The sequence below is a fragment of the Podarcis filfolensis genome, assembly GCF_964270895.1.
Source record: "Podarcis filfolensis genome assembly, chromosome: Z".
In the NCBI taxonomy this organism is placed as follows: domain Eukaryota; kingdom Metazoa; phylum Chordata; class Lepidosauria; order Squamata; family Lacertidae; genus Podarcis; species Podarcis filfolensis.
Genome location: NC_139617.1, coordinates 41,865,355 through 41,887,572, shown reverse-complemented (window position 1 = coordinate 41,887,572; position 22,218 = coordinate 41,865,355). Strand labels below are relative to the sequence as shown.

Here is a 22,218-nt window from a genome sequence, read left to right as displayed (position 1 = left end):
AAGCATCCTCTGCCACCATTCTGCCCACTTCCGGGATCAAAAGGTATGTTGATGATCATACACCAATTGGACATGCCTAAAATGGTTGCTGCCAGTATAGTATGGTATGGTATGTTATGGTATGGTATAATATAGTGTAGTGTAGTGTAGTGTAGTGTAGTGTAGTGTAGTGTAGTGTAGTGTAGTGTAGTGTAGTGTAGTATAGTATAGTATAGTATAGTATAAAAAAGATTATTATTTTTATTTGCACAATATGGATAAGTATCTTTTCAAAATGAGATCAAGAGCATCAAATGACAATGTGGACAATCCTAGTTGTGTTTTCCAATGTCTCCAAAAAAAAAAAAAAAAATCTCTTGTGTGACACAAGAAAAAATATATTCTTAAAGTGTAGCCCAGAGCAAAAGCTTTTGAGAATCACTAGTCTAACAGTTTGAAGATGTCTCATGCTAAGTCAGACAGCTGGTCCCTCTACCTCATTATTGTCTACACTGACTGGCAGCAGCACTCCATGATTTCAAAACGAGGTCTCTTCCAACCCCCCTGTTGATGCCAGGGATTGAACCGAGATTGAACCAGTGTGCAAAGCCAATGTTCTACCACAGAGCTACATCTCTTCCTTTCATAAAATGCTGCTATACACTGAGTCAGGCTGTTGGTCCATTTAATTCAGTGTTGCCTACACTGGCTGGCACCTGCTGGGTTTCAGACTGGAGTCTTTCCCAGCCCTTACTGGACATGTCATTGGGGATTGAACTTCGGACCTCATGCATGAGAAGCAGGGGCTTTGCCCTGAGCCACGGCCCTTTCCACAAAGCAAAGGGTCTCTCTCTCCATCCCCTACCTCGGATTTTGCTGGCCAGGTGCTCCTTTGATTGGATGATCTGATCCATATCTGTGCGGATGGTGCTGGTCATCCCAGGCTTCTCAACCTCGCATTTAACCACAGCTTCGTCATACTGGACTTTGGTCTGGTCGTAGACCATCCTATACACAGCGTCAGAGACCTAGGAAAAGATGGGGAAGGATTTTTGGGGGATAAGATGGAAGGTTGCAGGGAGAGCACCCTTCATAGTGAGCCATCAAGAGACAGGCAACTCCTCCTCCTCCTCCTTCTACCCCCAGCCATCTAGCTGGGGTGCCCCAGCCACTCTGGGAGGCTTCCAACACATAATAAAACATCAAGCTTATTGCAGCAAGGGTAAGATATGCCCTGCAGCTCGCAACAGAACACGTGTACATGGGCAGGGGTAGGGAGATTAATAAATTAGAACGATCTGTTCTATGGGGAAAACCAAAAACAGAGAGAAAGTGAAAAGATTTTCATTCTGGGATTTGTACTTAGAATTGTTTGCACAAAGTATATGACCATGACCAGGCTCTGTGGGAACCCATCCCCCCATTTTTACTCCTTCCCTCCCCCATCCGAACACCTACTACTTCTTTTTAAATTTGTACAAATAGTATTTACTTTAAGTGTATGATACAAATTGCTATGATCCCTTGCTGATCATTAATTTGTTCTATTGTTAAGGAAAAGCAAAAATAAAATGAGAAGCTGTTAAAAGTTGAGATAAAAAAAATGTGCACTCAAGGAATCTAAATTCTGTGCCCCTTAATTGGAGCAGACTAGGCCACACAAATCTCTACCATTTGCGTGATTTTATACTCCTTTCTCTAGAACAGGGGCAGAAACCTGTGGCCCGTCCAGTGCTCTTGAACTCCAATTCCCATCTGCCCCAGCCAACATGGCTAATGGTCAGGGATGATGGGGGCTGACGTCAAGCAAGATATTGAGGGCCACAAGTCCCACATCCCTTCTGCAAAGCAACACATATTTCCCCCACTGCTATAATGAAAGGAAAAAACAGTGGCATGATAGCAGGTCCTGAAATATCACCTAAACTCTCACACGCTCATTATTAAAGGATTTTTATTTGCGAGCATAACAAAAAAAGGGGGGGGACACCAAAACCTTGCCAGCTGATATTAACAATAAGACTGCATTGCAGAGAGTTGGACTAGACCCCCGTAGTCCCCTCCGACTCTGATTCTGTGATCTATGACTATCCCATAAATTAAAATTTCAATGTTAATAAACACTGCCCACAAGTCTTGCTCAGCTGCTCTGTTGTAATTTTTTAGCTGCACTTCCAAGGACATCTACACAAACTTTCATAAGGACTAGAAACCTGAATAGAGTGGTACCTCTGGATGCGAACGGGATGCGTTCCGGAGGTTGTGATTTGCCCCTTCCACGCATGCGCATGACGTCATTTTGAGAGTCTGCGCATGCGCGAGCTGCGAAACCTGGAAGTAACCCATTACTTCCGAGTCTCCAGAAGCAACCCGAAAACGCTCAACCAGAAGCATATTCAACCTGAGGTATGACTGTATAGATATAGACAGAGCTTTTTTCTGGGGACACTCAAGAGTATACAGTACTGGCATCTTTTTTTCTAGAAGAAAAGCAGTGTGTGTGTGTGTGTGTGTGTGTGTATGTATATGTATATGTATACACACACACACACACACACATATATATATATATATATATATATATGTATATGTATATGTATATGTATATGTATATATACAGATATAGATAGATACATGAAGAATGCTGAGATGTACAGGAGGATTAATTCTGAGCCCGATTATAAATTCCCATGACTTCTCCCAGCACAGAATCACAGGGCACACCTGCAGCCCTACATATAAATAAGGAAATATTAAGAAATTTGGAGAAGGTGCATGCGAAAGGGGTCCTGTGAGGTTTTTTTTACTCTTCCACACAGGGCTCCGGTGTGCTGGAGGGAATGTCCTCATTATACTGCAGTGTTTGGAAGGCAGCCACCGGGAGCTGAATATTTGTTTAAAAGGGAGTTTTCTGCCAATCTATTTTTAAAAATGGCTCACAAGGAAATATTTATCCTGGTTTTTCAAACAGTATATATATTTTCTTCCCACCCGAGGTCTTTTGACATTCTGGGCCATAATTATCTTACAGCTAAATGCGTGGTTTTTGTTTGTTTGGGTTTTTTTTGACTGAATGCAGCCTGGAAATGGACAGGGCCACAAATGCATGGAGAAATTTCTGGTGGAGAAATCCTGTTTTCCATTCATAAGGGAAGCAGGGAGACAGAGCTGAGGAACCTGTAGAGTTCTAGATTTGGCAGGTGTCCAATTCCTGCACGCTCCAGCCAGGCCAATGGTCAGGGATGATGGGAGTTATAGTTCAACAACATTCAGAGAGCCAGAGGTTCCCACATTCCTGGAGCATTGGGACATAGGAAGCTGCCTTATACAAACTCTGTATTGTCTACATTGACTGATAGTGGCTATCCACATTTTGAAGCAGGGAGTGTCTCTCAACCCTACCTGGTGATGCCTGGGATCAAACTTGGGACCTTGCAGCAGAGAGTTCCATATGCTTGCATATTACAGAGTGCGACCTGGTGCATGCTCAGCGCACACTCACCTGTATCCAAACTCTGTGTCTTTCTTGGATTTTCCCCTTCAGGCGGGGCCCAATCATGTTCTTCAGCTCAGGAAGAAGTTCCTCCATCACTAAGTTGCTCAAGACCTGGATTGGGTATAAAGGCAAGGAAAGGTTGGTTCGATTTATTGTATTGCTTCCCACAACGAAAAGCCCTGAAACAATTCACAATGAGACTAAGATATAATAAGACCGATCCATAAAACATAGTTGGGTTAAAAACATCCAGTCATTGGTGCTACCTGAACTCCTGTAGGTACAAAAGAAATACCTTTGCCTGGTGCCTTAGTGATGGCAAAACCAGTGCCAAGGCAGGTGACAGCACTGGTCAAACACTGGGAGGTAGAAACAAAGTAAGCTGGCTTACACTGGGCCAGGTTGTTGGTTCATTTAGCCCAGTACTGTCTGCACTGACTGGCAGTGAATCTCCAGGTGGGGCTGGGAGAGACTCCCTTCTGAAATCCTGGAGAGCATCTGCCAGTCAAAGTAGACAATACTGAGCAAGAAGGACCACTGTTCTGACTCAGTACAAGGCTGCTTCCGATGTTCTTATGACCTCAGGTTGTCAAGCATACCTAGGAATTAATTTCCTGGGCTGCTCCCTCAAAGACTCACCTGTGCTTCATTGCCACAAAGCATGTCCCATGTGCCATACTGGTCCTTAGACTGGCGGTACATGCGGACGGCATCAGTGAATGCAGGAGCCTCTACCTTGTTGTCCTCAGAAATACCTGGAAGAGAAAAGGGGAAGGTGCTTTTATTTTTAAGGGGAGGGGGAGCGTCAACTCTGTGTCTCTTAGAGAAGTGAGCAGTGTTCTTCAACCATGAGTTCCCAGATGTTGTTGGATTACAACTCCCACCATCCCCTGCCAGATGCCATTTGATTACAAGTCCCATTGTCCCCATCCTGATCAAGGGAAGTAATAGTACCACACCTAGAATACTGTGTCCAGTTCTGAGCACCACAGTTTAAGGACATGGACAAGCTGGAATGTGTGCAGAGGAAGACAACCAAGATAATCAAGGGTCTGGAAACCAAGCCTTATGAGCAACAATTGATGGAACTGTCCCATGGAAGATGGAGCAAGCTTGTTTTCTCCTGCTCTGGAGGTTAGTACATGAACCAACAGCTTCAAGTAACAAGAAAGGAGATTCCAACAAAACATCTGGAAGAACTTTCTCACACTAAGAGCTGTTTGACAGTGAAAGAGACTCCTACGAGAGGTGGAAGACTCCCCTTCCTTGGTTTTGCATGGCGAATCCCGCCCCCCCCCCAGTTGAAATAACGACACATGACACAATTATTAACGTTAATGGGCTAAATAAGGCCACAACTTTATTGGTTGCAGGTGATGAGGGGTATTGGCTTAGGCATTGGTCCTAACCGACTATATCCGAATTCAGTCCGTCTGCTTGAAGTCCAGGAAGGGTTAAGCAGGAACAGCTGGCAGGTGGGAAAAAGAGGGAGATCCCTGGCCGTATCCTGCCTTAAGTAGGGCAGGCCACGCCCCCAGAGCTAGCCAATTGGCTGGCCAGGGGATGACGTGGCCAGGAATCCCCCCAATCAGCAGGGCTGGACTCCAGCCGCCGTGCGCATGGTGGGGCCGTGAAGCCTGCAACTCCATCTCCTTGAAGGACGGAAGTGGCTTTTTTGAACCAACAACAACAGTTTTATAATTTGTACCCCACCTATCTAACTGGGTTGCCCCAGTGCTTCCAATATATGAGCAGAGGTTGGATGGCCATCTGTCACAGATGCTTTAGTTGTGATTCCTCCGTTGCAGTGGGTTGGACTGGATGGCCCTCATGGACCCTTCCAATTCTACAATTCTATGATGGAGTTGGACTACAACTCCCAACATCCCTAGCTCAACGCTCAGGGATGATGGTATCTGCAGTCTGACACATCTGGGGAAACAAGGTTGAAAAACTGCAACCTACAGCAATCAGGGTCAATCAAAATGATCCTATCCAGTAGGAGAGGCTATCCCAGCCTCCTAGACAGGACAGAAAGAGCAAACAGAGCCCTCTGCCCCAATGCCATATAGACAAATCTTCCATAAAACAAAACAATAACACAGCCTTGCAAACTGGACCCCCTGAAATCCAGCTGCTAGGAATCACAGGAGGGGAAAGTGCTGTGGTGCTCAGATAATAGGCATGTAAAGAGAAGGTCCCAGGTTCAATCCTTGCTGTCTCCAAGCAGGGTTGGGAGAGAGCCCTGTCTAGAACCCTAAAGAGTCACTGCTGGTCAGTGCAAACAATGATAACTTTGATGGACCAATGGCCTAGTTCTGTAGAAGACAGCTTCCTACATTTCCTAACAAGCCCAACCAGCTGAGGGAGAGGGAGAAGGGTTAAAAAGAAGGAAGAGTTAAACAGGCAAGGCTGGGCTGTGCCTGTGCCAGTGTCAGAGTTACAATCAAAGCGCTCTGGAAATTGACGTAACATCCACAAAAGAGGAATCCTGTCTGGAAAGCCGAAGATGGAGGAAGGTCTTCAAAAGGGAAATTGCCACATTTTGGCATGGGGCGGGGGGAGGAGAAGGAAGAGAAAGTGACTAAAAATAATGTGATGGGATGAATCACAGTCAGCACATGATTTCTGAAAATCTTTTAACACAAGCAACACCCCCGTAAGGCGGTTGGAGAAAGGGGTGCATCACAGCTGCCCAAGATTCCTCTGTGTGTGATTCATTGCTGGGGAAGGGGGAGGCTGTGAGCATTTCTCCACAGTCTCCCCCCACCAACCTTTTGGAGTAGACAGCTTTCTTTTTTGGAATGAGAAGAGTTAAGCCAAGAGGTGGCTAGATCTGGCAAGGTCTGGACTAAGGTTTCAGCAACAAGAATTATAGCCCGGGCACACACTCCGCTCTGAAATGGGAGAAGGAAAGAAGAGGTGTAAAAGGAAAAAAGAAAAAGCTGGCATTCTTTTAATGACCGAGTCTGGAGTTGGCAGGGACAAACCGTAGAGGGACGGAGGAAAGGGAAGCAGGCAGAGAGCTCTCTCTCTCTCCTTTGAGAAGGGGTAGTGTTAACTCTGCCTTGTCTTTGGTTTCTTTGCAAGGCTCTGGGAGAGGAGGAAACAACAGGGACGCTGGATTAAGAACAACAACAAAAGGGGCTGTTTCAACACTGGTGGAAGAAGAATACCGGATGCCTGGTACATCACAAGAGCATATTTTGTCCGTCCTCAGAGAAGGCAAGGAGCTACGCAGAATGTGACCATGACTCCCTCCTGCCCCCGTTACAAATACTATTTCCTACCCAGTAGGATTCAGAGACACCAGATGCTGCAGCCAAGCTCTGTGGCTGTGCACATGCGTGAGATCCTATGGAAAGACTTTACTTCCTCTACCACCACCACCACCATGCATCTCTAGATCCAGAACCACATCTCCTTAGGAAAATAGGAATCTGCCATATATTCGCCATATCATTGGTCCATCTAGCTCAGTCTGTAATGACTGGCCATGACTCTCCAAGGCTTCCAGGAATGGGACGCTCCCAGCCCTTCCTGGAGATGTTGGGAGACTGAACCTGGGATTGTCTGTGTGCAAACAGATTGCCAGCCATTGAGCTACAGTCTTCCTCCTAACCATAAACTAAGGTTCTAGTCCTCCTAATTCAGACAGAAACAGGAACACAGGGATCTGCCTTATGCTGAGTCACAGCATTGGTCCATCTTGCTCAGTACTGTCTACACCAACTGGCAGCTGCTCTCTTTCAGACAGGGGTCACTCCCAGTGCCTCTTGGAGATGCCACTGGATATTGTACCTGGGGCCTTTTGCATGCAACACAGATGGTCTGCCACTGAGCTGCAGCCGTTCTCCTTCAGATAGGCTTGGGAAATAAATGCAGCCATGGATGGAGGCAGGAAGAGGACGGGTGGAGGAAAGAATGAACCTCAGGACATTTCTCTGGCTCCATTTTGGCGTAAGGGGGTGCAGGGCTGCTGATCGTGGATGGGTTCCGAAAGCTAGCATGACCATTTCCAAGGCATGTGGCAGAACACACACACACACACACACACACACACACACAGCATGTATACGGCTGGCTGCCCAGCATCTCCCTTGAAAGATTCTGGAAGGTGAGATGATCCAGTGCCACCCCACTGCAGTCCTGCCTGGGGATGACTAGCATTTTTTTCTTGCCCTCCAGGAAGACAAGGAGATTTTAAAGTCACCATTGCCTGAACAACTATGCTTAAGGTTGTTGTTACTGCCCAGTAGGGCTGGCAGTGTATGCTCCTGAAGGTCAGAACATGAAGCAGACCTGATTTTAGAGCAGATGTTGTTAGGCTCCAGCTCACATCAGCCCCAGACCCAGATTTTGAAGTCCAAAACCTCTGGAGCACAGCAAGTTAGCAGAGGGCTCCAATAAGCAGCATCCCACGTGCTTGTTGAGGTGGCACAGTCCATGTGGGTCTATCCCCATGTGATGCGGGGTGCAGAACATTTCCTCCTAGGCAACTCTGGTGGGACCAGAGACATTACGAACGCAGATTTTACCTTTGAGCTGCAGGCTATGCACACCCCTCTGTCCAGGCATGCTAGAGGCATGATCAGAGTTCAAGGGCACATTCCAGCCAGGCAAAAACTCATTAGGAAGGTGCAAAACAGACCTGGTGAAGGGAGAGGGGGATGTAGGGCTATTTCTGAGGGCTAGATGGAAAGGCCAGGACAAGGACAGGTGTGTGTGTCCGTGTGTGGTAGGTTTTCACAAAGAGGAATAAATAAATAAAAGCACAGAAAGCCAATCTTGCAATCTCTCTTGCACACATGACCTTGTCCCATGGGTCAGTTGCGCAACATGCAGCCTAACGACGACTCCTTCATTTAAGGAGGTGGCGCTGAGCCATCTGAGCCCAGCAATAAATTAAAACGTGACTGCAAAGGACATAAACTTAAAATAACAAAGCAGCACACGTACTGGGAGTGAACTCTCAAAACGTTGGAGCATGAAAGAAAGCAGGGAGGAAAGGGGAGGAGGGGAAAGGACAGGGTGGTTTATTGTAAGCACCGTGGAAGGATCTGCCCAGTTCAGGGTGGGAAAAGGAATTTCAGAGGGAAGTCCTCCCCAAGGGGGTGGGGAGGGGTGATGGATGGCTTTCTAGCCTGGCATTCTAATGCTCTCCCACCCGCACAACGCATTCCACGTAGGCCAGGCAGCGGGAAACCTGCCAAGAGAGAAAAGGAGAGGACAGGATGGGCGGGGATCACCGCATCGAAAATGCCACCCTCTGCCAGCAAAGCCTCACCCTGCGCAGGGCAGGGCTGCAAGCCCACAGAGCGGTGCAGGAGGAGGAGGAGGAAAAAGAGGGTGGTGGTGATGCTTGACCCTGCCAGAACCTGCCAAAGCAAGCCAAGGGCCCACTATGGACAGAAAGCTTGCACAGCTTTGCAGTAGGAAGCAGTAAAAGGGTGGTGGGGGGGGGAGCATAGCTAACAGCGGTTTAGGCTCTAGCAGGTGCTGGGAAGAGCTCACCTTAATTGGAGCTTGGGGAAGGCATTAATTTGTCCCCAGGTGAGAAAAAAGGCCCACAGCTCCTGCAGATTCTCAGGATCAATCAATCAATATTTGCGTGCCCATTCAAAGGAAGGTGGGTGTGAGGCTTGCCTCAGAGAAAAGCTATCCAACAGATCTGCAGTTCCATATTATTATTATTTTTTTAAAAAAGATATTCAAGTGCAAGCGCACACAAACACCATATAAATAATACTAATTTATTGCACGAGTATCCCTCCTCTCCCCCTCCTTCAAGGTTGGCGCTAAAGGAGAGTAAAAGGTAAACTGTGTCCTAAGTCTCATAGGAGTTGTATTCCAAACCATCTGGAGGGCACCAGGCCGGCAAAGGCTGCCCATGTGATTTGATCCAGAGGTCGGTCAGGCTACAACTCCTGTCAACCCCAGCCAATTCAGCCATGGTCATGGATGATGGGAGTTGTAGTACAACAACATCGGGAAGATGTAGGAATATTTGTGTTGAGAATCCCTTAAACAGAAAATCTCCAGGCAATGGACATCAGTGGAAATGGCTTTGATGGATGTGGGCAGGCAGGGCTGACCCACCCATGAAGAACGGTGAGGCAACCACCTCAGGCGACAGGATCCACAAGGGCAGCAGATCCTGATGTCGATCTTTCTTCTCCCCTTGTTCCTGATGCAGATCTTCCATCCCCCCCCTTTTCCCCTGCCGGGGAGTGGGACACTTATTTAGAGATCTACCTCAGGTGCCAAAATGTATTGGGCCAGCCCTGTGGGAAGGCTGTTATTCCATTCAGTAATTTAAATGCCCAACCAGTGAAATCTCTGCACTGGCTTGTCTTTACACCAGCCTGTGCTAACCTGCACTTCAGAGGTTTTGGACTGCAACTCCCATAATCCCTGGGCACAGGCCATTTTGGCCGGGGCTGATGGGAGCTGGAGCCTAACAACATCTGCTCTAGAATCATGCCTTCTTCATTCTGTGACCATCAGGAGCACACACTGCCAGCCCTACTAACGAATAGCACCAACGACCTTGGTCATAGTAGTTCCGGCAATGGTGACTTCAAGGTTGGATTGTTGCAATGCACTCTATGTGGGGCTTCCCTTGAGCTTGACCTGAAGGGTGCAGTTGGTACAGAATGCTGCAACATGAATGCTGACAGGAGTGAGGCCCCGTCTGCACATAACACATCTGCTCAGAGAGCTGCAGTGGTTGCCTATCTGCTGTTGGACTAAGTTCAAGGTGCTACTATTACTAATGCCTTTAACACCTTGGGATTGGTTTACTTGCAGAATCGCCTTACCACTTGGCTGCTTCAATCTGCAGAACTAGCACTGTCATAGGTGCTGCATAATACTTATTCCACACTCCAAATAAATCAATCTTACAGTGTGGCAGCACCTACACTCCCTGCCTATTGATATTAGGCCTTTGCTATATTCTTTTTGGCGCTTGCTAAAAATATTTTTCTTTAAGCAAGGCTATCCAGACAGGCAGAAGTTGCTTGTATTTCATCTCTTTTCAGCTACTGTTGATTTTAGTGATCTCTTGCATCTTTTAAAATATCTTACTTTTACTAGTCTTCTTTTTAAAATTGAGGATGTTTTGTTTTTATATTTTTTGTAAACCGCTAAGAGGTTTTCTTACAATCCAGCAACATAGAGTCACAGGAAAAAGAAAGTGCATCCTCTTTGAATACTGTGGTTTTACATATGAAGACATAATAACAATCATCTATTCCTTAGGCAGGTCTTAAAATCAGGTAAATACAACCTCAGATGAACAGCACATGACATATTACACTGTGTCATTATTTATTTAACAGAAATAAAGCCGAAATGGAAAAGCCATGTGTGAAAAACTAAGTACACCTTATGATTCAATAGCTTGTAGAACCACCTTTAGCAGCAATACCATGAAGTAATTGTTTTCTGTAGGACTTTATCCATCTCTCACATTGTTGTGGAGGAATTTTGGCCCATTCTTCTTTACAACGTTGTTTCGGTTCATTGAGGTTTTCTGGCATTTATTTATGCACAGCTCTCTTAAGGTCCCGCGCAGCTTTTCAATTGGGTTGATGTCTCGATTTCGACTGGGCCATTGCAACGCTTTGATTCTGTTCTTTTCTCCTTTGTTCTCACTACAGAACCATCTACTGTAGATTAGAAAAGGAGTTGATTCAATCAAAAGAGAAAGCTCTCTCTAAAATTGCTGGAAGAAATATCAACAACCTCAGATATGCAGATGACACAACCTTGATGGCAGAAAGTGAGGAGGAATTAAAGAACCTTTTAATGAGGGTGAAAGAGGAGAGCGCAAAATATGGTCTGAAGCTCAACATAAAAAAAAAACGAAGATCATGGCCACTGGGCCCATCACCTCCTGGCAAATAGAAGGGGAAGAAATGGAGGCAGTGAGAGATTTCACTTTATTGGGCTCCATGATCACGGCAGATGGTGACAGCAGTCACGAAATTAAAAGACGCCTGCTTCTTGGGAGGAAAGCAATGATAAACCTAGACAGCATCTTGAAAAGCAAAGACATCACCTTGTCAACAAAGGTCCATATAGTAAAAGCTATGGTTTTCCCAGTAGCGATGTATGGAAGTGAGAGCTGGACCATAAAGAAGGCTGACCGCCGAAGAACTGAACTTTTGAATTATGGTGCTGGAGGAGACTCTTGAGAGTCCCATGGACTGCAAGAAGATCAAACGTATCCATTCTTAAGGAAATCAGCCCTGAGTGCTCACTGGAAGGACAGATCGTGAAGCTGAGGCTCCAAGACTTTGGCCACCTCATGAGAAGAGAAGACTCCCTGGTAAAGACCCTGATGTTGGGAAAGATGGAGGGCACAAGGAGAAGGGGAGGACAGAGGATGAGATGGTTGGACAGTGTTCTCGAAGCTACCAGCGTGAATTTGACCAAACTGCAGAAGGCAGTGGAAGACAGGAGTGCCTGGCATCCATGGGGTCGCGAAGAGTCGGACATGACTAAACGACTAAACAACAACAAAATGTTGTACAAAACTTCTGTTGTAGATTTGCTGGTGCATGACCCGATTTCAACCAAACTTCAGCTGTTGGGCAGATGGCCACACATTTGACTGCAGGATACTTTGGTATACTGAGGAGTTCATGGTAGACTCAATGACTGCAAGGTTCCCAGGTCCTGTGGCTGCAAAACAAGCCCAAATAATCACCCCTCCACCGTGCTTGACAGTTGGTATGAGGTGCATGTGCTGATAAGCTGTGTTTGGTTTTTGCTAAACATGGAGCAGTGCAATATAGCCAAACATCTCCACTTTGGTCTCTTCTGTCCAAAGGACATTGTTCCAGAAGTCTTGTGGTTTATCCAGATGCAACTTTGCAAACCAAAGCCATGCTGCCATATTATTTTTAGAGAGATGAGGCTTTCTCCTGGAAACCCTTCCAAACAAACCATACTTGTTCTGTCTTTTTCTAATTGCACTGTCATGAACTTTAACATTTAACATGCTAACTGAGACCTATAGAGCCTGAGATGTAACTCTTGGGTTTTTTGCAATTTCTCTGAGCATTGCAGGGTCTCACCTTGAGGTGAATTTGCTGTGACGTCCACTCCTGTAAAGATTGGTAACTGTCTTTAACATTTTCCAATTTTGAATAATCTTTCTCATTGTAGATTGATGGACTTAAAACTGGTTGAAGATGGCCTTAGAACTCTTCCCAGTTTCATTGGCGGCAGCAGTTGCTTCCCTAAGAGCATTGTATCATCTTTGCTTTTATAGAAGTGGACACACTTGCTGATGATCAATTAAGCAGGGGCATTTTATTAGCAGTCCTTGTCTGCTACTTAGCCTCTTAATTCGTATGGAAGCAGTAAAGTGTACTTAGTTTTTCGCACATGTTTTCTCCATCTTGGCTTTATTTCTGTTTAATAAATCATGACACGGTGTAATATGTCATGTGTTGTTGTTCATCTGAGGTTGTGTTTTCCTGATTTTAAGACCTGCTAGGGAACAGATGATTGCTATTATGTCCTGATATGTAAAACCACAGAATTCAAAGAGGGTGCACTTTCTTTTTCCCATGACTGTATATATGTTGTTAAATAAAATAAATAAACAAAACTGCAACACTGCTACTATTAACAAATTCATCCCCCCAGGTAAACAATTAATTCTGAGGCCGGATTATAAGAGAGGTGTTCCCACTTGGTAAGTCTGGGCACCGCTCTGCTCTCTTCCAAATCATCTCTTTGGCTCAAGCTGTGGAGGTCAACAAACTGCAACTTGAGACCCAGCTGTGGAAAAGACACATCATGTTGCTCCACCAGTTGCTCACTCCCTGTGCTTGGTCAGAATCCTATACTCACAACATCCAAAACAGTTCCCATCAAAAAATTTAAGTTCATCAGACAAACTTTGTCACGGTTGGCAGAGGGTGACTCAAAGCTGATGAGAAGCAGAGACTGAAATTTACATGGCCTCTTTGTAGCCATGCCAGTCCTTCAAGAAGCTTGCAGCAAGGGCCATAGCTCAATGGTAGAGCATCTGCTTTGTATGCAGAAGGTCCCAGGTTCAAACCCCAGAAGCACCAGATCTCACGAAACTCAAGATGCTCGCCATTCTACAATGCACCCAAACGTTTTGTTTCCTGGGAAACTCTGTTAGAAAACCACTGTTTTAACCTCTGCAGCAGTTACCTGCAGGCATTTGGATATTTCCCCACACTGTTTTTCTTTGAAAGTTGTATTATTATTATTATTATTATTATTATTATTATTATTATTATTATTACCTCTGTTTATATGAATTTTGAATTGTATTTGGGGGAAAGGAAAAAAGCTGGACAGGGACACTTATGTGAGAGAGGGGAGGAAGAAATAAGACAGGTTTATTTAAAATACAAACATGTTGTGAATATATATATTCACACAGCACATAGTTCCGCTATGGAATTTGCTCCTGCCTGAGGTGGTAATGGCCACCATCTTGAATGCCTTTAAAAGAGAATTAGACAAATTTGTGGAGGATAAGGCTATCCATGACTACTGGCCATGATGGCTATGCTCTGCCTCCTATGTTGGAGAAACCTTTCCTTTGCTGGGGATCCTGAGTGAGGAGAGCATTGTTCCACACAGATCCTGCTTTCAGGCTTCCTACTGGGGCATCTGGTTGGTCCCTGGGAGAACAGGATGCTGGACTAGATGGGCCATTGGCCTCAGTCCATAAGGCATTCTCTCTCTCTCTCTCTCTCTCTCTCTCTCTCTCTCTCATACACACACACACACACACACACGCTTTTCCACAATGTTCTTCCATACTTGTTCCTTCTTGCCTCTGCTAGAATAAAACAGTTGATACCGCAAGAAAGAAGATCTTGACTGAATATGTCAAGAGCAACTTCGTAGAGGTAAAAAGGCAGTTTAGCAGTTAAACCTCTGAAGGTGGAGCGCTCTCCTTTCCTAGAGGAGGTTAAGTGAGAAGATAGGTAAAGGGACCCCTGACCATTAGGTCCAGTCATGGCCGACTCTGGGGTTGCGGCACTCATCACGCTTTATTGGCCAAGGGAGCCGGTGTACAGCTTCCGGGTCATGTGGCCAGCATGACTAAGCTGCTTCTGGCGAACCAGAGCAGCACATGGAAATGCCGTTTACCTTCCCGCTGCAGCGGTATCTATTTATCCACTTGCATTTTGATGTGCTTTCGAACTGCTAGGTTGGCAGGAGCAGGGACCGAGTAACGGGAGCTCACCCCATCGGGGGGGGGGGGATTCAAACCGCTGACCTTCCGATCGGCAAGCCCTAGGCTCTGTGGTTTAACCCACAGTGCCACCCGCGTCCCATACTCCTGTCTTATAGTTCCTGCAAATGGGGCGGGGGCGCAATGGTTTGCAGGTGCATTCTGCAATATTTAATTGATGGAACACTAATGCATTAATGATGGATTCTTAATTAACCGCCCCCACACATCCCGTTTTATGTGTGGCATAGTGGTTAGAGTGTCGGACCAGTGCCTGGGAGACCAGGGATCAAATTCTCACTCACTTATCATGAGTCAGCAGTGTGATGAAGCAGCAAAAAAAAAAAAAAAAAAAAAAAAAAGCTGGTGTAATTCTAGGCTGCATGAACAGAAGTGTTGTGAGAAGTAATAGTCCCACTCTATTCTGCCTTCGTCAGACTACACCTGGCATAGTGTGTCCAATTATGGGCACCACAATTTAAGAAGGATGTTGACAAGCTGGAAGGTGTGCAGAGGAAGGCAGTCAATATGATCAAGGGTCTGCACACCAAGTCTTATGAGGAATGGTTGAGGGAGTTGGGTATGTTTAGCCTGGAAAAGATGAGACTAGAGGATATATGACAGCCATCTGCAAATATCTCAAGGGCTGTCATATGGAGGAGGGAGCAAGCTTGCTTTCTCCTGCTTTTGAGGGTAGGACTCAAACCAATGGCTTAAAGTTGCAAGAAAGGAGAGTCCAACTAAACATTTGGAAAAACTTTCCAACAGTAAGAGCTGTTCAGCAGTGAAACAGACTCCCTCAGGAGGTTGTGGATTCTCCATCCTTAGAGGTTTTTAAGCGGAGGTTGGATGGTCATCTGTCATGGATGCTTTAGCTGAGATTCCTGCATTGCAGGGAGTTTATCTACTTGCACTTTGACGTGCTTTCGAACTGCTAGGTTGGCAGGAGCAGGGACCGAGTAACGGGAGCTCACCCTGTCGTGGGGATTCGAACCGCCGACCTTCTGATCAGCAAGTCCTAGGCTCTGTGGTTTAACCCACAGTGCCACCCACATCCCTAAGTAGAAGATACATGCCCATTAATTAGTCAGTCATGCTGCAGTTGACGAAGTCCTACTATGTTCAGAGTGATGGAAAAGGATATCTGCACTGGGTGCCAATCTGTTACCAGGCCAAGTTCAAGGTATTCCTATTGGTATTCAAAGCACTTAATGGCTTGAGACAAGTTTACTTGCCCCATATGAGCCCACTTGACTGCTTCAGTCCATGGAACTATTACAGGTGCCACATTAATACTTGTGGCCCCTTACACTTTGGAACTCTCTGCCTATTTACATTAGGCAGGCACCTTCACTGTTCAGTGGTACCTCTAGATACGAATGGGATCCGTTCCGGAGCCCCGTTCGCATCTAGAAGTAAACGTAACTAGAGATGGGACGTCTGCGCACGCACGTGTTGCTTTTCGCAGCTTCTGCGCATGCGCGTGACGTCAATTTGAGCGTCTGCGCTTGCGCAAGTGGTGAAACCCAGAAGTAACGCGCTCCGTTACTTCCGGGTTGCCTAGGAGCGCAACTTGAATGCACTCAACTCGAAGCGTATTCAACCCGAGGTATGACTGTACTCTGTTTGGAGACCACTTAAAACGTTTCTTCTTCTTCAGGGAATCCAATCCAGACACAGAAATGTTAATGTGTTTGAATCTCTTTTACTGTTAATTTTAATTATTGTGAATGGTGTTTTGTTTTTATTATTTACTATTAAATCTATATTTATATTTCTTGTAAACTGCTTAGAGATTTTACTACAGTCAAATGTCTTTCAAACGTTGTTAAACGAATACATAATCCTCAGGGAACCTGCATAAAGAGATTCAGCAAGCGCCTTCTGTTTTAACCTTTAAACGCTTGCTGGAATCTTTTCTATGGCCATATTTCATTAGTTCTGGAAGTGGCATTTACATCATATGCAGGCTCAAACATACAATGTCAAGTGAAACCATGGGGGAAATGGAATAGGCTGTTTTGTGAATGCAGCCTCTGCTGTCCACCAAGAGGCTAAACCGGCAGTCTCTGACTGACTTACCATTATTGCAGTGGCGCACACAGTCCTGGAAAACAGCTCGCCACTTCTCGTGCTCCTTCCCAGTCATCACGCAGAAGTAGTAGTGTCGGGCATAAGGGTGCCATAGGATGAGAGGGAACTCTGTGGGGCATTTGAAGACAGAGGTGTTGCCCGATTTGGGTGCAGAACCTGGGGGACAAAAAAACATGAAGAGACAGATGTGACAGTGGCAGAGCTAGGAAGAAATCACTGCCCCCACTTTCAAAGCTTGGCACACATCATGTGATTTACTCCTGACTGGAAAAACACACACAGTCAGAGAGGCCAGCAGACGAGGGCATTTGCGCTTATGTGGGATTCACACAGGCATCTGGCTAGTCGGTTGAGAGAACAGGATGCTGGACTTGATAGGAAGATCTCTGTCGCTACTCTGCATCATTCCCCATGCTGAATCTTGCCTCCTTCCCAAATGGGTAATTCAGTCACTGCCTAAACACAAGGAATATCTGGCCTCAAAGAAGACTGTGCATTGCACTTTTGAACACTGCCACTCTCTGCCAGGAAGCCAGGGCACAGCAGAAACTCACACAGTGAAGTGGAGTCACCAGAGGCTGAGGAAGCCCATTGTTCTTTCCAGTCATGCCTGATACACAGACTGTGCAAATTCCCTCCTCATGCAGAGAGGTAGCAACTAGCAAGAACTACCTTAACTTTCAGGAGAGCTTACCCATCACATGCCCATGTGTTGCCTCTGTGGAGCAGCACTGCTTAGATTGGAGATTCATCCAGATCACACAGAGAATTGCCCCCCCCCCAGTGCTGGCAACATATACTTTGCTCTTCCCCAAACTGGTGTCCTCCAGATGTTGTTGGACCCAGCGACGGCCATTGGTCCCAGCCAGAATGGCCAGTGATGATGGGAGTTGTATTCCAGCAACATCTGGGAGGGCCACAAGTTTCGCCACCCTCCTCCTTCCAAGGTCACTGTCAGAACTGCAACACCAATCACTTTTGGACCCTTGAAAGTGCTATACCATTACTGGGAAATTTCAAACCTGGGGGCCAAACGTGGCTCTCCATGCCTTTTTAGCTAGCTCTTGGAACCCTCCCCAAGCCACACCCCTCTCCACAGGCCACACCCACACAGGCCCTGTTTCACACTCCAAGTATTTTTGCCTAGCTGCAATGTGCTCTTGAATTCTGATGCCTCTTCTTTGTCTGTGCGGAGGGTAGAGAGGGGAGTGTGTAGAAACCAACAAAGGAAAAATGAAGTTTGTTGCTACACCCGCCACTGGCATGTGGCCCTCAGAAGCTTGTCCAGAAGGGAATGTGGCATTCGGGTAGAAAAAGCTTCCTTGCCCCTGCTCTATGCAAAAGTGCAGTAGTAATTATTGCCACAACAAAAGAAACAACAAAAGAAAATCCATTTAAAAGAATTGGCATATTTTAATCCACCCTACCCATTCAAGGAGTAGGTCAGAAGCCATGCTTGGATTCCGTAGCTTGAACAGGGGTCTTAGCAAGAGGCAGCAGACTAAATAACTAGATAAATGTTTCTACTGCAAGGCGCAGATTTGTCTAGATTTGTCTGCCACATGCTGCTGGGGCCAGGCAAACGTGCAGCCCACCTGCCACTTCTGGATTTGATTGCAGATGGCAAGCTCCCTGGAGGCCAGGCAAAGGAAATGGGAACATCTGGGAGGCAGGGATTGGGGGAAGGACCGTAGCTAATGTGCACTGGATCAGTGCATGGTCACAAGGATGGACTGGAGCTGGAGCTTAATAGAGACGACTTGGGGAGCATGTTTCTTGTCTTGTGGGTGCTCCTGGACCCACTGCTGCCACTTGAGGCACAGGTGGCCACGCTGACACAGAGTGCCTTCTGTCAAATCAGACTAGTGGCCCGGCTACAACCCTATTTGGATATAAATAACTTGGCTGCTATGATTTCTGTTCTAGAAACCTCAGGACTGGACTACTGCCATGCTCTTTACATAGGGCTGCCTCTGAAAACAGTGCAGAAGCGTCAAATTAGTGCAGCAGCCCAGCTGCTGACAGGTTCAAGGCAAACAGAACACATAGCACAATCTAGGTTAACAGCTACACAGTCCAATTCATAGTGCTTGATTGTCTTTTTATTTTTTAAATGCATAAATAGCGTTTTTATTGGCTTTCCAAAATGCAGAAATAGATTTTTTTAAAAAGTTAGATTTATTTATTTTTAAGTTAGAGGCTTACATATACTGAGAAGGCACAAAGTGCTGGTTTTGACCTATAAACCTTTATAGATCAGGATTCCAATATATTCTAGAATGCCTCTCAAAAGGGGAACATACCCATACCTTTATGTCGTCACCTGAGGCCCAACCCTGGGTCCCTTCTTTGAGTGAGGCTCAGAGGGTTGTGACAAGAGAGAAGGCAGCCTTCCCCTGTGGCTCTCTTGAGTGAGGTCTGCCTGACCAGGTAAAAAGCTCACCTTCCCATCCCCAGGCATCTGACAGACTTTGATGATGTTTTTGCTGCCAAAGCTTTCCACAGTTTTCTAATGGACAAAGTTTTGTTTTTAAATGAATAGTATGTGTTTTCATATGACTATGAATGTTATGGTATACAGTGGTGCCTCGCAAGACGAAATTAATTCGTTCCGCAAGTTTTTTCTTCTTGCGAGTTTTTCGTCTTGTGAAGCACGGTTTCCCATAGGAATGCATTGAAAATCAATTAATGCGTTCCTATGGAGACCGCTTGCCAGGCTGGCGGTGCGGAGAAGGGCTTTTCTCCCCACCGCAAGCCTTCAGGACAGGTCCGGGAACAGAGGGGAAGGCGCGCAGAGCTTCTCCTCTGTTCCCGGGGCTTGTGGTGGGAGGAGGGTTTTTCCTCCCCACCGCCAACATTCAAAACAGCATTCTGAATGTAGGCGGTGGGAAGGAAAACCCTCCTCCCACCGCAAGTCTTCAGGACAGCCATCCGAAGGCTGGCACGGGGAGAAGGTCTCTCCGCCCCACCGCCAGCCTTCGGAGGAGCCTTCCAAAGGCTGGCGCGGGGAGAAGGTCTCTCCGCCCCACCGCCAGCCTTCGCAGGAGCCTTCCGAAGGCTGGCGGCGGGAGGAGGTCTCTCCGCCCCACCGCCAGCCTTCGGAGGAGCCTTCCAAAGGCTGGCGTGGGGAGAAGGTCTCTCCGCCCCACCGCCAGCCTTCGGAGCAGCCTTCTGAAGGCTGCCGGTGGGGCGGAGAGACCTCCTCCCGCCGCCAGCCTTCGGAGCAGCCTTCCAAAGGCTGCCGGTGGGGCGGAGAGACCTCCTCCCGCCGCCAGCCTTCGGGGCAGCCTTCCAAAGGCTGGCGGCGGGAGGAGGTCTCTCCGCCCCACCGCCAGCCTTCGGAGGAGCCTTCCGAAGGCTGGCAGCGGGAGGAGGTCTCTCCGCCCCACTGCCAGCCTTCGGAGGAGGTCCGAGGACAGTGGGGAAGACGCGCTGCGCTTCCCCGCTATCCTGGAGATTTCCCTATGGGCTTTCGTCTTGCGAGGGAAGCCCATAGGGAAATTCGTCTTGTGAAGCGCATCGAAAAACGGAAAACCCTTTCGTCTAGCGGGTTTTTCGTCTTGCGAGGCGTTCGTCTTGCGGGGCACCACTGTATTTATGTTTTTAAAGTAGGTTTAAACCACTTTGATAGGGAAGCGGGTGGTGCTGTGGTGTAAACCACTGAGCCTAGGGCTTGCCAATCGGAAGGTTGGTGGTTCGAATCCCCGCGACGGGGTGAGCTCCCGTTGCTCGGTCCCTGCTCCTGCCAACCTAGCGGTTCAAAAGCACGCCAAGTGCAAGTAGATAAATAGGTACCGCTCTGGCGGGAAGGTAAACGGCGTTTCCGTGCGCTGCTCTGGTTCGCCAGAAGCAGCTTAGTCATGCTGGCCACATGACCTGGAAAAACTGTCTGCGGACAAACGTCGCTTCCTCGGCCAGTAAAGCGAGATGAGCGTCGCAACCCCAGAGTCGTTCACGACTGGACTTAACTGTCAGGGGTCCCTTTACCTTTAAACCACTTTGATACATCTGCGCAAAGAGCGAATAATGAGTTGAAATGAATAAATTTTTAATAATTATATAAGCTCAGTGGCAGAGCACCTGCCTTGTACACAGAAGCTCCCAGGCTGAATCTTTAGTGGCTCCCAGTAGGGCTAGGAGAAAATCCCTGTCTGAATTCTGGAGAGCTGCAGCCAGTCAGTGTACATAATAACACGGAGCAAGCCCTCCAGGCCTGTCCCCAGGCCATGCCTCTCTCCTCAGGCCACACCCCTCACCAGCCCTGCTTCATACCCTCCTGGAGTGTATTTTGCCTGGCTGGAATGTGTCCTTGAACCCTGATGATGCCTCTTGCTTGCCTGGATAGAGCGCAGAGAGGAGTGTGCTGAGTGTTTGCAGAAATTAGCCTAACTGTACAAATGCAACATTTACTGTGCATTGTTGCTCCTCTCACTTCTGATTCTGACCCACGGCACTAGGGGCATGTGCCCCACAGAAGGTTGCCCAGAAGCACATGCAGCTCTTGGGATGAAAACGGGATGACCAATGTTTTACGCAGGTCTAAATAAAAATTCACAGATCAACAAAACCCTGCAACCATCATAAATCTCCTGTGCTACTCGCACCAATCCTTGATTTTCCTCTGCACACTTTCACCTCTTCGGCCGGCGGTCCAACTGAATAGCCTCAGCTGTTCCCTGAAGAGGTGACCTCATCATCCCAAGCGGGAACCTGCCAGGCCCTGTGCAGCCGGCCTTTCTCCAAACAAATGTCTTTTCAGGCTTCTTGAAGGTCCTGCTTAGAAACGGACACCCCTCCTTGTACCCCACCCACTAACCACACTCCCTGACTGCTGTGGTTTTGCAAGCCAGCCGCACACAGCTTGTGTCAAAGCCTGGCAATTCACACAAGGGCCAGGGAGCAGGTTTGCTTTCCCTTCTGAGCTGAGGCACTAGCACACCTCCCCTCCCGACCCCCACTCAAAACAAGGAGAGGGCAGATGGCAGGCTGGAGACATTATGGATGGCGATACAGTACAGTACAATACAATACAGTTATCGTGTCCAATGTAACATTAATGACATTTCAGTCATGATCAAGACGCTGCATGCTGGGCATCTCTGGTCTACATATTAAAATAAGAATTTAAGAAGAGTGTTGCTGGATCAGGCCAGAGGTCCATCTAGTCCAGCATCCTGTTCTAACAGTGGCCAACCAGAGGCCCGTGGGAAACCTGAATGGAACAGCAGCTCTCCCTGTTTGTGACTCCCAGGACTGGTATGCAGAGACACCCTGCCTCCAGCAGAAGAGGGAGAATGTATCCGCTGTGGCTAATAGCCACTAATAGCTTTGGTCTCCATTAACAGATTAGCTGAGGCTCCCCAGATACTTCCTATATCCAAATGAGGTGTATTATGCAGCCACATCATAT

General features: G+C 47.1%; 1 protein-coding gene across 1 annotated transcript in view; it reads right to left on the bottom strand.

Annotated features, from left to right (window-relative positions):
- Positions 1–22,218, bottom strand: part of NIBAN2 (niban apoptosis regulator 2) — a 99,425-nt gene that overhangs the window by 12,895 nt on the left and 64,312 nt on the right. The window contains exons 5-8 of the mRNA XM_083597283.1: positions 16,797–16,964; positions 4,115–4,230; positions 3,482–3,586; positions 845–1,007 (exon numbers count right to left, since the gene is read on the bottom strand). Coding sequence (XP_083453409.1) covers positions 845–1,007; positions 3,482–3,586; positions 4,115–4,230; positions 16,797–16,964 — 552 coding nt within the window. The remainder of the gene's footprint in view (positions 1–844; positions 1,008–3,481; positions 3,587–4,114; positions 4,231–16,796; positions 16,965–22,218) is intronic.